We start from the raw sequence: 15,267 nt of genomic DNA on the forward strand, positions 1-15,267 counted from the left end.
GATAGCACAGTGACCAGATGATGGCCATGGCTGACACTCAACACTGTGGCTCAGCCAGTCCTGGTATCACGTAAAGAATTAAATGCAAAGACAATATGGCCATGTCCTGATTCTGTTTTCATAGGAGCCAGTCCTGCACTTGTTTACCTTAATAAAAAGGCCAATTGGAATTAAGTCGCATGATCGGGAAGAGGGGTAGGGACATGCCTCATGTCTACAACAACCTTGCAAATAGTCACTCTTCTAGGATGAGTGACAGTTAGCTAGACAAGTGGTAAGAATTTCTATAACTTAGGAAACAATGGATCATCTCCTTAAGGAGGCAGGTGAAGCTGTCTGCAAGGATGTTCCACAGTCCATTAGGAAAAGGACCAATTTCTGGTAACCTGCCCTCTCCCATTAGATTTTTATATGTATGTGGTTTTTGATGGGGGAAAAAGTGTCCTTTACATCACCCATGTAAGCCGTAGCAACAAAGTTTCAAGTTCCATGTATTTAAGTTTCAAAGAATTCCCTGCTGTGGGATGTAGAAAACCAGTAGCAAAATGGTTCACTGCACAAGGAAAATGAGTGACATTTCATGAAATGAATTAACTGATACCACAATATTAGTTCAAAAAAAGGAAAGGCAAAAATTGAAACTAAAAAGGAACTTTCTTAGGGGAGCAAAGGGGGGCAGGAAGGAGGCGGGGAAGAGTGTTTCATGCTTATCAATGTGATGTTATCCTGAGAAGGTATACCCTTAAGGAGCATGCGACTGAATTTTAAAAGTATTACGTACAGAGATTCAAATGACACCTTTGGAAGAGAGAAGTGTGACAGACTTAATGAGATTCGAGATCCAAATAGATGCTGAACTCAATACGACAGCAGCTGAGAGGAGGCTGGCTAATCATTCTGCTTACAGAGACCAGTCTTTGTTATTGATTTCTTTGACTGTTTTCAGGTGGGATCGACATAATATATTCATAACCAAAGGCATTTACAACTACAAAGTCTCTGACACTGTAAGAGGTTAAGAAAAAGTACTGTCACAACTGGATCATTTTTTGTTTTTTGGGTTGTCGTTGTTGTTCTGTTTTCTCTTTGAACTTTCGAAATGTGAAATACAGTAAAACCCCCTTATAACACAGCTCGTGATTTTACTGCTTTGGGAACATGGTGGGTCAGATTGAGTTCCCTAATCGTAAGGATAGCTCGCCGGAGTCGATGACTGATGTCACGTGGCAGGCCTCTGAGACTGGTGTTTGCCTCATTCCCTCAGCGCTGGTGTTATAAAGGGGTCCCACTGTGTCAGGGAGTGTCTGTTGGGAAGGAAAGCCGTTTTAGGGTAGAAAATAAACAGTGGTTCAAAATGTGATTGCTAATCAGTACAAAAAGACCTTCAGCGACTGACCTTACTCCCGGAGTCCTTCGCTCCGCATTCCCCCTTATCGTACCACCATTTGTTTTTCAGCTTGTCTAAGATGCCTTGTTCACTGAGTTTCAATACTGCAAGGTTTACAGGCGTTCTTCACGTGGGAAATAACATAAATAACATTATATTATGTTATTTTATGTTATTCAAGCTTCAAACTACTTTAAAACTATAGAAAGCGATAAAGCAGGGGGCCCTGGCCACAGAGTAATTTTAGACACTGCAGGCAACCTGAGCATTACCTTATAAAAATTAACACTACAGCAACGCTATATTTACCAGGGCCTGCCCATATCGCTTTGAGTAATCGGCACACACTGTTAAATAATGAGGATAGAAAAAAGGCACTCCTCAGATAGGCTGTGTGGGGTGAGGAGGGTCTCCCCTCAAGTGACAATTGTCGGCGGCAGCTTGCAGTAGCTTTGTGACGGAGGTGTGTTAGGTTTGATCTAACTGGGTGTCTTGTTGTACTTCCAGACAGAAAGCAAGTTTTATGGAGGAGTGGGGAAGGGAACGGGACCAGAAGGGGAGGCGCTTCCACATGTGGAGACAAAAGGATGAATCCGAACAGAATAGAATATAGATTCTACGTGAATAACATGCCTTCTGATGAGTTGTCCTTTATTATACATATCTGTTGCCCAGCTGAAAATGAGCTCAGAAAGAACTGTACTACATACATGTCTTCACAAACTGCATTCTTATGCACATACTTGTCTTAGTATTAAAGGTATAACGTGGACCTCTGAGTTTTGGATAAGAGTACTTTCAACAATGGGAGAACTGGTCTATGGATTGTTTTTGAGTTACTGATCAGCTCTCTCTCTGATATGGTCATAAGTCTGTGAGCGACTCAGATCACCAAAAGGTGAACTAGATTGTTTAAAAATGGATTATTAATATGGCATGGCCTGAAATGGCAAGCTGACTGCCCCTATGGGTAGCGCTGTGGAGGAAGTTTAGATAAGCTGTTCTAGTGAGATAAGACTTCCTCAACTAAGAGGCTAATAAGTCCCCAGGAGGCCAGCCCACTGCTCCCTCGTCCTCCACCGCTTAAAGTGTGAGGACTTCTTTGAGAGCCACTGGGCAAACGCAGGATACTCTCCTGGTTCTAGGATAACGATCTTCTCTCTTAGAAATTTCTTCAGCTGTAAAATGGGAATAATGACCTTTACTCTGTCTCCTTTCTAGAGCTAATGAATCTTAGATAAAGTATCTCTAATAACTTTAGATTAAAAATGCATTATTTACAGAGGGTGGCATATTTCTATTATGAGGCAATAAACTGCTGTGTGTTCAGATTCACGTGAACAATATTGCCAATACTAGTGCACGTTTTTCTGAATGCCACCAGTTTACCAGGAGGAAAACAGATATATTTATGTAACTATGAACATTCCATAGAATTTCTGAGCTTATTTTGGGTAACTTGGACCCACTAACATATCCAGTCATTGACAAGACTTCTGTTGTCACAGAGATCTGGCCTCTATCAGACCAAGTCCCCAAAGCCTATTTCCTTTCTTCTCCCCTTTGCAGTTGAGAGCAGAAGGACCATCTCATCTTGAGAATTCTGAGAAACATATCATCATTTTAAAATAATAGGCAATTTCAGAGTACTTGGGATTTGAAAGGCTGTAAACCTTTAGTGTCGCAGAGGTGACACTTTCTTGGGGAGTGCAGAGCTTGGCAGCCAGAATGTCTGCATTTTGTTTCTCACCAGGAAACTGAGGTCCTTTTATACTTTAAACAATTCCTTCAATCAATGCTCAGAAGCTGAGGCTTCTCAAATGCTAGCCAGACTTGCTTGGAATGCAAAGCAACAAAAGATACTCAAATAAAAATTGGAGCCTCTTTAGGATATTACTGGCAGTGAAAGTTAAGTCTTAGACTTTTAAGGGACAGACAGGCCATCTATGGCCCTGAGATCAGTGTTGGAACTGCCTTCTCCCCTAATCCCCACTGTCTGGCCTCCTCCTCTGTCCTTTCCCCCTATTATTTTTTACTTTATCACCCCCACCTTTCTTCCAGTGCTGTGCCTTAAGCTAGGCACTGGGACCCAGGCTAAGGATTAGGACAGTCGGCTTAAGTTGCAGGGGAGATGCTTTCCAATGGCATATGGGTGACTGACTCCATCAGGACCTCAGGAAAAATTACAAAGCATTTTTTTCTTCCTTTCTGTGCTTCCTTTTTTCTTATTGTAAAGGGCCCAGTGTCTTCACGCTGCTCTCTAAGCCCTTACCAGGCCCCGACCTCCCTCAAGCTACTATACTCTTCAAATTACTTCATTCAATTTCTTTAGTACAGCTGCTCTTACTAGATCTCAGGAACAGAGCAGTCTGATTAAAGGCCCTCACACTAAGGTCCAAATAGAGACCTTTCCCTAGAGATCCTGGGTTTTAAAAAATTTGTCAACCCTTAAGTGAACTAGGTTGATAAAAGTGTGACATGTTCGTTTAGAACAATGGTTCTCAAAGTGTGGTCCAAGGACCCCTGGAGGATCCCTGAAAACTTTTCATCATAGGGTCTGTGAGGTCAAAACTATTTTTGTAATAATACTAAGGCATTCTTTGTCTTTCTTACTCTTATTCCCTCATGATGTACAGTGGAGTTTCCTGGAGGCTACATGACATGTAATATCACAACACATTGAATGAAGAAGCAGAAATGAGAATCCTATTCTCTTATATTAAGCCAGACATTAAAGCTATTTGCAAAAATAGGACAATGCCGCTCCCCACTAATTTTTTTAAAAAGTTATTTTTCATAAAAAGTATGTTATTTATGTTAATATACATTGGGTTTATTATTTTTAAGGGAGTTAATACATTATTTTAAAATTCTTCAGTTTTAATTTCTGATATGTTAAGTGTTAATAGACTTAATACATATGAACAAAATCTTTTGGGGGTTCCCTATAACTTTTAAGTGTGTAAAGGGGTCCTGGGATAAAAAGGGTTGAGATGCACTGGTTTTAGAGGAGGGTAGATTTTTCCCCTGCTGGGGCCTAGTCTGGGCTGCCACCCTCCACTCCTGCCAAAACCCAGGCTGAGCATTTAAGCATCCAGGTCAGCAACTTAGCATCCTACTGTTCTGACAAATGGCCTACCCCTGCCTTAGGCCATCAGGTGGCTCCCACAGAATGGTTGGTAGCTGCTCTCTACGCCCATGGCATCCACGGTTACAGTAGAGGTTACCTTAGAGCAATGGTTCTCAATCGGGGGTCATTTTGTCCTCCAGGGGACACTGGACAATGTCTAGAGTCATTTTTCACTGTCACAACTGGGAGGGTGGGGAATGCTACAGGCATCTAGTGGGTAGAGGCCAGGGATGCTGTTAAACACCCTACTTGGCACAGGGAGGCCCTCCACAACAAAGCCCCAGATGTCAATAGTACCGAGGCGGAGAAACCCTGCCTTAGAGCGTCCAGACCTCATCTGTTGCCCCAGGGCTTTAGAGAAATCTGACAAAGGATGTACCCTTCGAAGTTTAGTCTTTGATTGGAAAAAAAAAATCACAGGGCTTAAGGAACCTGGCAGGGAACCAATGTGCACTTGGGAACTTCTAAATAAAAATGAAGGAGAAAAACAAACATTTTAAGAAGTAGCACAGGCAAGGAGCATAAAAGCTGTAATCAGAAATCACAGATAATACCACTTAACAAGGTTAGGATAGCTGCCAGGAAAAGAAAGTACTTTAAAGGCCAAATCTCCTCGAATTGTATGTTGCTGCGGGGTGGAATAAATTCCCAAGATGGCAGAGAAAAACTGCTTTTAACCACGTAATTTTCTCTCTTACTGTACCTTACTGGATGTATTGCCAAACTCAATTCAAATCAACCAAATGTATTGACACCCTCCTCCCAACACACACACACACACACACACACACACAATTTGGTATTTTAAAGGAAGTGGAATTAGGTGGACATCTGGTCATTTTAAATGTCACTTTCCTCATGATGCCATTTTTGTTCCTCACCCAATATTTTCTCTCCCTCCTCCTTCCTCTTCTACCTGGCCTTATTATTTGGGCCCAGGTCTTGTGTCTCCCTCTAGGCTGTGTTTCTCAAGGGGAGGCACCATGACTTATGTATTTGTATTCCCCACTTAGAATAGTTCTCTCAATAAATACTTGATTAGAAAACTCTCTTTTAGCTTTTGTTTTTCAGCCTAGTACTTCACACATAATAAAATTATTATTATTATTGGTCAAGTTTAATAATCACTTTAAGAAGGTAGATTTATGGTCTCTATAAGTAAAGAAATCGAGGCACAGATAGGTTAAGTAATCTGCTCAAAACTGCACAGCAAATTATGGGGCAGGCCAGAAGGCAAATTAACACGCATCCAACTCTGTACTGTACATTCTCCAATGGAACACACAGAAGAGGGGTAGCAGTCCTCATTGTTTTCATTCTTAGGGCTTGGATGTTCATAATGAATTGTTTCTTTAGGGATCACCATACTCCAACTATCAGCCTAGCAAGGGCATATCTAGCAGCTGGGGCCTTTCACTGTGACGCAGCAATACGTCTCCAGGGGAATGTTTCAGAGCAATTACTGTAGGCCCTTAACTGGTACCTGAGAGAATTATAAGTCAGAAATATTTACTGTACTCACTTCAGTAGAGAAAAGAAAGAATTAAACAAAGTAGGTCAGATTCCTATCATGGAAATGAGGCAGGCATTCTCCCCTCTGAAGGGCTTGCTATGGACGTTTTGCTGAGTAGAGCCCTCGTAAGACAAAAACACAGGTTGGCAAGCATAGGGAGAGCACAGGAGGGCTTTGTGATGTAATTTCAAGGCGTCTGGGAACATCCCCCTGTCCACAAATATTTTCCTCACTGGTACCTTTATTTCCGTCATGAGAATTTCACACCTTTAAGCTTGAGCAGCATTCCTTGTTAAAATACAAAGCTTCCTGAGAAATGGGAAAGGAAGCAAAGAGTAACTATTTCTAAACTCCAACTCTTTGTTCCATTTCATTTAAAAAAAGTTCAGGGGGGAAAGGGTGTAAACTTCTCCTATGTAAAGGGTGTAAATTGCACCCATGTCATAAAACCGTATATGGATTGTTGATCAGATGGAGAGGATGAGAGTGAATGTGAACTAGATAGTCAGTTAACAGCATGTGAAGGTAGCACAGACCTGTGGCAGGATGACTATTCCTGAATGCTGCCAACAGTCACGGAGTGGCATCTATTTTTTTTTTAATTGGGATAGTAATGTAATTCATAATGCCTTGAAAATGAGTTCTATTTTTGAAGAAAACATAACTAACTGATACAAATTTCTGCTTATCTCTGCTATCCACACCTGGTAACAACTCAGCGACAAAGCACTGTGCTCATTAATCCAGGGCATCCAGCCCCGGGTGGCGATTGTCTAGGTTCCCAGCTCGTTCCTGGGAGCTATGAACCGGCCATTGCAAAGTTCAGTGTCATCTTAGTGATGGCCAGTGTTACATATGAAGACAGTTTTAGGATAAGAAGACCATTTTTTCCCCCTGTGAAAGTAGAAACTGCTTATTAAAAAAAACCCTAAAACTAAAAATGTTGATATATTTCAAAAGAACTGTCCAATTTATTTTTCAAGTTGATTTCAGGAAATACCTAAAATAGGTAGTTTGGAGCCACGTTGGATTCTTTCTTATGAAGACAGAAATGTGGACAGAGTGGCGTGAGGGTGCTGAGTTTTCCCATAGTGGAAAAGAAAAAAAAATGGGCTCGTGAATTAATGACCAAGTTGATTCCCCCATATGGTGATCCTAGAAGGGTTGAGATAAGGATTTGTACTATGGGTATTGTTCTGGGCCTGAAAAATATAGGAATCCATGGTGTAGTACGATTGATCTGAGAGAATGTGGGATATACTCTGCTCTACATGGCTTCACTTCTCCTTTCCGAGCAGGGACACCTAAAGAGCAAATGTCTGTTTAATAAGTGATGCCAAGAGATCATCAATGGTGCCCTTAGGAGGGATGGATATATGTGTAAATATGTAGGTCATGGAGGGAAAGACAAGGAGATCACAGAGAAGTAAAAGAAATATGCGAGCAAGGATGGTGTATTTGCATAGTTAATTAGAAACTTGCTCTAAGAACACAATATCTGAATGATGATAACAGAAACTTATCACAAGCTAAGCTGGAAGCCCATCCCTCATGCTATGCTTCATCCGAAGCTCACTCTAAGTTACTGCATTTGTTTCTTGGTACCTAGTGATTTCTTGGAACAACTTCTAAAAGTTATCTTCGGCCCAGTGGAGGGAGAAAAGCCATCTTTCACTGGCTTTTCTACTGAATATATTTCAGGTTTTCATGGTGACAAGTCACCTTTCCGAATTGCTCACTTGCTTCCCTAGCCTTTTCAGGCAGGAAGGCAGTTACAGACATCTCTGCCCAGGCAGGGCTTGATTTATGAAGTTGAAGCCAATTGATAACCAAGCAAGAGAAGATTCTTTGTTGGATAAAAGGATTTATTCTACAGTCCTTTATATTCTTTTCCATAGGTTACCTTGGGATATGTGTAGTAAAGGGATTTACTTCTCTACAGTAGCTGTTGGAGGCTGTGGAAGTTCAAAATATGCCCTAGACTACATTAGTATCTGGACCCCTTTAAAGAAGCTTTATCGATTTCTTTTCACAGGGGTTTCTGGATGCAGCATTCTAGGAGAATGAAGGTTTAAGTTATTTTAATCTTTCTACCCTTGGATCAGCCTGAGCTTTCTCCACAAGCTGGGAGCAGGCACATATGACTGCTGGCAATACTGGACTCTGGCCGCCCAAGTGACCCTCATTCCACAGGGGCAGCCACAATGATTTGCAGAGCTGTGCAGTGCTTAGCTGCTAGACGCTTCCTCTGAGACACTATTTATATCATGCAGTTCACAAATGTAGCTCAAACCTATTTAACTCCTTGCTAATGAGATCATAATTTAATATAAGTGCAAAGAGGGAATTCAATAATGCATGCATATAACGTTAGGAGTTGAAAGCTGTGAGTTATTTTACTGAGGGCCCAACAATGCTAGTGATTGAAACCTATTGATGAGCATCTGTGCTAGAGAAGCAGCCCCCAAAGTCACTTGGAGATATGTGGATAAAACCAGGGCATTTCCAAATGATAACCTCTCAAATTCAAAGTGATAGATCCCTTGATTATACAAGTTGTGAGTTTCACTGATGGATTTCTGCCAAACTGGGCCTTTGTCCAATCTCTCCCTCTAGAACAGGAAACCTAAACCATTATGGGTTGTGGACTGTCTCACATAACCCAATTTGTCTGGAAAGACTTCTTACTCAATTTGTCCCTGACAGGGAGAAGGGGCTCAGGGAAGATGCTAAGCTTCTGGAGAAGCCAGTCTTGTTTAAGATGTGGCCACAGATAATTTCCCAAGTACATAATTCATATGATTCACTTGAAAAGTCTGTTTTGAGATCCATTAAAAATTCAAACTATCACACTTCGTTGGGTTTTATCACATACAAGGGTATTTTCTTTAGTTCATCCCAATGGTACTGAGAAAGAGAGGCATAGATTGAGAAGGACAGAAACCGACCAGAAACTCACATGACAAATGTTTCTGAAGACATCTAGTTCATTCTCCTGATTCTAGGCAAAATATTCATTGAGAGTTTAATCTCAATGATGGGTGCCAGCATCCTATTCCCCCCCCAATGGCCCTCCGTTGACCATGACCCATAGAAAAATAATCAGTCTTAGCTTACACTCCAATAGATTGCAACAAATGGGGGTCTATATGTCAGATCTGAAAGCTGACTTCTGCTTGCTGTTCCAGGGTACATGCCACCCTCTTCCAGCTCGCATGCTAGCATCCACTTCTCTGCATTTCCAGCAGTGATGCTAGACAAGACACACTAGCAGAGTCAGTCTCTCCCTCTCTCTCTCTCTTTTTTTAATGTAACGTATGCTATTGTCTTAGGTCTATATTTTGAGAAATATTTGCTTCAAAGCCAGATGAAAGTAAGCTTTATGGTGAATCTAGCACTTGGACCACACTTTTGCCACCTTTGACAAATGGAGATTTGCCTCATGTGCCAAGGGCCAGATGCTATACCGCTCTCTAGGAAGTCAAAAGAGAATGGATTTCAGTTCTCCATAAAAGAAATCTGCCCCCCACCCTGTTCCACCAACCTCAGTTCCCACCCTCATTGAATGTATTTCAATCATTTCAAATCTTTCGTGTTTCTTTTCCATGGCTGTCCTACCTTTCAGAGAGTGTAGTTCTATAATCTTCTTTCCAAATGAAAGGAAACCAAATGATTTGGTCTTAGAGGGGCAGAAAGGGCATAGACATGCACCATTTAACTGTGCACTGCAGCGGTGTCTTTCTTCTTAGCAATTGTTCAACAGCATTCTTACCTTCAGGCTTTTCAGTCCTGCTCCTCTTTCTGTAGCTCTGGTGTTGGACATTTGCTCATTATTTGTCAATAAGAAACACATTCAAGTTATCAGGATAATACCAAAGGCAAATAATCACATCCTAATCATAGAAACCATGTTAAGGCCACGCAGTCAATTTGAAAAAAAAATTCATTAGAATGGATTAATTTTTTAAAATGTTTTCTTTCTGGATTACAATATATTTTTCCGGTGGTAGAATCTATTCTTTAACACCATCTGGTAAAATCAATGGTTTTGGTAGTCCCTGGACTGGTTCAGTTCTTAAGGCAAAAAGATCCCTTGTTTGAAGTAGCCACTTGAAAGAAAGTGAGGGTTTGCTCTTGGAAAGAAAACCTGAGTAAGTTCAAGGAGCACATTTAGTCACTATCAGGAAAGATAACTGTCAGTTTCTTCATACTTCCAGGAGGCGGCACCAGCATAGAGACATGCAAACCAACGAAGAGCATAATATACTCACCCTACTCCTTGATCCCAAACCAGTCTCGGTGATTCACAGGAACTTCTTCTAAGACCCAGGGAGTGCGATCAATCTGTAATGATTCTTGACTACACACATAACAGTGTCAATAGAGAGTCACTGGGATCCATCTTAACCCTGGGTATCCAAAATGTCTACCTTTAGGGATGGCTCCTGCCAATAAAAGGTCCATCTTGTTGCAGGTAAAAGACAGATGCAGATTCACATCAATTACCTAAGGCCCAAGAATGTCAAAGAGTTCTGGGTGTGGAAGAGAAGTGGTTAAGAGATGGTGGCATAGGAGAGGAGAATTGTAGACATACATGGAAGAAGAAGAAATACACACAAAACTGAGGATCTCATTTATATATATAGGAAACACAGTACCACATCATTCATCTCCGTACCACCAAACAGAAGCCAAGGACATTTGGAAATGTGCTGTCCTAAAGTATAATTTTTTTTCTATCTCTGAATAGGACACTTGCTAAGCAAATGTATGGGATTAAAAAAAAAAGATTGTTAGTTATAGGGAGGAGGAACATGTTTGAATTTCTTAAGAGAACAACTCTTTTTAGGTACTTTAAAAGCACCCATGTGAAAGGAAGCACAACTAATTTTAATTGCAAGCCATTTTTGGAATTTACTAAAACAAGTTCCGTAAGTTCTTCCCTAGCATCACATTGGTTAGTTTATTCTAGTTCCTATATATTTGCGAAGATAATAAAACTGCATTTCTCTATCAATACTCTATAAATCATAATGGTCATCCAACCATTTATTTAATGGAAGTTTAAGTTCATATCCTATCCTTATCCCTTACTTGCCTATATGCCTTACAAGTTAAGGCAACTCTCATTGCAGTCAAGTAGTTCAGAATGGTCTCCTTTAAACATTCTGTTCCAGTGTCCCCCAAAGCACGCAAAGTGTGCTGATCTTCAGCGTGGAAAATATGCACACTGGAAGTCGATTTAAATCCCTGGATAGAACTAAAACCAGGACAATTCTAGGGTGAGGTGGGGTAGAGTTTATAATGCCTTATCACCCATCACAAATAGATTGTTTCAGTGACCAGCCCCCTTCAGGTAAGGTAAGGTTACATGGGGAAGCTAAGCTGGTGCCCTTTACCCAAGATTAAGGGAATGAAGCAGGGTGGGTGGGGGGATCAGAAGAATTTGAAAGTTTGAGGGGACAAGCAGCTGGGGAGGGAGGCTGATGTGGTAATTCAGCAGCTGAATCTCCATTCTGCTGTGATTTACAGCGACAGACTTTCACTGGCTGTGTCACAAACCCCTGGTGATTGGGGTTTATCGCTCTTTATTGGCTCTTAATTACTGCATTTGCACACACAGTGTAATAAAGCACTAACACAAAAGGGTGGTTTGCAGGTTAAAAATTCCCAAACCACAGCTCTAATTTCCCTGATCCTTGCCTGTGCATTTATAGTCCATCATGGAAGGATCAAGTCTGATTTGTTTAGGCCCAATTAGCCCAGGTTTAGGAAATTGGTAAGACCAAGCAGTATTTTAGTTCTAACCTGTAGGGCTGGTGCAGGGGCTACCCTGGTGACTGACCTTGTCTTTATTCATTGTATCAGAAAAATAAAAAAACTCTATTTCATTAGCTTAAGCGAGTGCACATTTAAAACAGCCTGATCATTGCTTGTTTCTTCCATAGAATAGTAACATTTTGTGAAAAGGCTTAGAATGTGTAATGTCTCATGTCAGGGGGGAAAGTCAACAATTTAACATAATTGCCCGTTTATCATTATTTAAAGGTTGCAGGGGAGAAAGAGAGAGGGGGGAGGGGGAGAGGGGGAGAGAGAGAGAGGGGCGGGGGAGAGAGAGACGAGGTGGGGGGGAGAGCGAGATAAGTAATACATGCTTTTCTCCGTCTCCTGGTCTCAGAGATAATAGGTGTAGAAGTGTTTTTGAAAAAGTAAAAGCACTCATAAATGTCAGGCTTTGTGATTATTGTCATTTTTAGTCATCAGTACTGAGGGCTGGAATGGCTTAAATATGCTATTTGCCTTGTAACCAAGGTAGTTGAGAATAAACCTGATTTTTATGGAAATATATCACATGCAATCAGATTCACATTGCTCATTGGATGGGTAGATGTGATAAATTGCTGTCTACAATATTATCACCAGAGGTGGCCCTGAAAGTCAGCAGAGATTTGTGACAGCATTAGCTGTGTGACCTTCTCAAAGTCACCACCATCTCTGGGTCTCACTTTCTCTATGAAATGATGGTCTATTTGTCAATTGTCATGTTAACTGGGGATGGAATACAATAAAGAAATGTAATTCTCAAGCCATTTTACTAATACAGTTAAAACTCACTGATTTGGACTAACAGAGGGGAAGGATTATCTGAAGAAGAAAGTCCTGAATTACAAAATAGGTTCGAAGAATGACAGTTTCATTGCTTGAAGTCTGTTTTGTAATTCAAACTCACTCTAAAACATTGCCTTAGTGGAGGTCCTCATGAGAACTGCTTTAGCAGATAAATTTGTAATGAATATAATTATATCTAAAACAATGCTTCCGACATTTGAAAAAGGTTTGTTCTCTTAAGGAAAAATTCAACTGGCAGTCTAGTCTAAACTCTTCATTTGCTTAACAAATCTCTCGACCTCTCTTAGACTGTAGACTGGTCCCTGTCCAGTTTATCTCAAATTATAAATTAGAGGGCTCCAAAGCAATGAGGTTCCACTGCCTTTTCTACCTTCTTCTCCATTGATTTGTTTTTGGCATCACCACTAAATAGTGGGAACAGATTCAAGTTCACCTCTTGCCCCTTCTCTTGCTCACTCTCAGAAAACTGCAGGTAGCAAGAAGGAAGGAGATAAAGGCAAGCTCCTTGGTAATCCAGAAACGGAATAAGCAATTGTTGGATAGGCAACACTGATCATACTATTATCCATAGTTGAGAAAGGGGTCGACTTATTTCAAAAGGTTGTCTGGAGGAATGACCAAAAAAAAGTGATTTGAAAGATGCCTGGCAAGTAGCACTATGGTCAGAGAAGTTGGAAATATCTAGGATCTACTGAAATATTTTTCTATTTGCATATCAAAAATCAGATAATCTGGAAATCATGGGGCTGGCAACAAAGTTACTTGATAATTTTGCAGCAGTATTAGCTGAGGAAATATCTGGGTGAAAAGTAAAAATTCAGCCAGATGTGTGCAGGTTTTTTTGTTTATGTAACATCAAACATCTGGTTATTTGAGAACTTCTGGGCAGTTGGCATCCTGTGGATGTTTTAGAGTCATCTTGATACAGTCCATGGCTCCTTTTTAACCGTGCTGGGTATGAATGATGAATTCGTGACAGCCACGTATCCAATCCAGCTCAATTTTTCACTCTGCAACTCACTTGAATGATATAATTAGGTTCTCCGTGGCCTGATAATAATATGAGAAAAAAGACCAGGAAGAAGGTTCTAAATACTCTAGGCATCAGGTGAGCCACTACAAAACTCAAATGAGCCACGTGAATGGCATCAGTTCACACTGGTGGGAGAGGAAGTTACTGCTTTTTGACACATGGTAAAACCTTGATTAATTGGAATCCATAAGGGATGGATGGAATTTTCAATAAGAATACTCATTTTGTCTCATTCTTAGCTAATCACACTTTTTGTTTTCTCAAAATGCTTGTATCCACTTTCTTGCCTCAGGCAAGCGGCCTCTAATGTTTGAGGGTCAATCCAGATGGAGAGAAGATAGAGGAGACAGAGCTGAGTGTGACCCGACCATGGGTCATCTCTTGGCAAGTGATTGAAAAAAAAATCAATTCCTTGCAGTCTTCTTTTCTGGTACTACTGCTGCTTCCTCATCAATGTGGAGTACTGAGGGGGGGGGGCAATTCAGTTAGTTGGGGTACTGGTTAGGTGAGCTCTGGTTAATCAAGGTTTTACAATAAAAGACCTTGCCAATGCTTGGTAAGATTATGTCCTGAAGAAAGTCATTTTTAAATTTAGTTCTTGGAAAGTGCTCTGTGTTTCCAAACCCATATTATACTGCAGACTGGCAAACTAACTTTTCCGTCAGGGTCCTGAGGAGTGGAGAGAGAAAGAGAGGAGCAGAGGTGTAACCATTGTCTCTGAAGGAGAAAAGTTTCGGCTTGCCTGTCTGTTCGTCTCTGATTGGGAAACACTATTCTTCACCTTAAGACGCCCATGGTATCTTGGTCGTACAAGAGCCGATCGTACATGCTTCAATATAATTCTCATGCCCTTTGGGCCATGGAGGATTCTGTTTTCAGGTCCTCTCCTGTACTTACCCAACGTGTCTTTCCATCATTTGGTGTTGTGGCTTCTGAGCTCGCCCCTATTTCTTGTTGCTTGGTTGAAGGCTATTCATTCTTTCTAGCCCCCAATAGCATTAAGGAGCCGAAGGAATGCCAAGTAAGATGGTTTTTTCTCACAACGGTAGCCTGGATAACCATTACACCTACCTGAACTAAGAACACAGCTAAGGAGAAGCCACATCAGGGATGCACACACATAGAGTATCAGTTAGGTGACGCGCTTGTTTAAATATACAAAATATCTTTGTAAAGTCTATATATGTGGTGACTTATTGAAGAAAGACCCCATTTAACTTGAAACTGAGCTTGTTCTTTGGCTTTCAAGTTGAGTGGGGCCAGCTTAAATAGGCCATCACATATAGAGAGCAACGTCTCATCACTCATACACATGATGGAAGAAGCCAGCCAGCCACTGTAAGCAACCATCGTACCATCATGCCTTAGGGGAAAAAAGGCTGTAACCTGACTTTTCAGTAGATGGATTTGATTTCTCACACCACTCATCCGAGGCAGGTGGGGACAGTCTTAAGGAAAGCCTCGGGCTCTTGAAAGCCTAGGGTGTTGAAACCTACACCACGGCCTTCATAAGGCAAGCGGTCTGGTGTGTGAGGGGAGGGAAGGGGTGTGGATGGGAAGCCTCTGTCTGGGAG

General features: G+C 41.2%; 1 protein-coding gene across 1 annotated transcript in view; it reads right to left on the bottom strand.

Moving 5' to 3' along the window:
- The window catches only part of GRIA3 (glutamate ionotropic receptor AMPA type subunit 3), a 291,583-nt gene that overhangs the window by 9,124 nt on the left and 267,192 nt on the right, over positions 1 to 15,267 (bottom strand). The window contains exon 14 of the mRNA XM_027092323.1: positions 1,397 to 1,511. Within this exon, the coding sequence (XP_026948124.1) occupies positions 1,397 to 1,511 (115 nt within the window). The remainder of the gene's footprint in view (positions 1 to 1,396; positions 1,512 to 15,267) is intronic.

This window comes from Aethalodelphis obliquidens, unplaced genomic scaffold (genome assembly GCF_003676395.1).
Source record: "Aethalodelphis obliquidens isolate GAN/ISIS:26980383/991018 unplaced genomic scaffold, ASM367639v1 scaffold77, whole genome shotgun sequence".
NCBI lineage: Eukaryota > Metazoa > Chordata > Mammalia > Artiodactyla > Delphinidae > Aethalodelphis > Aethalodelphis obliquidens.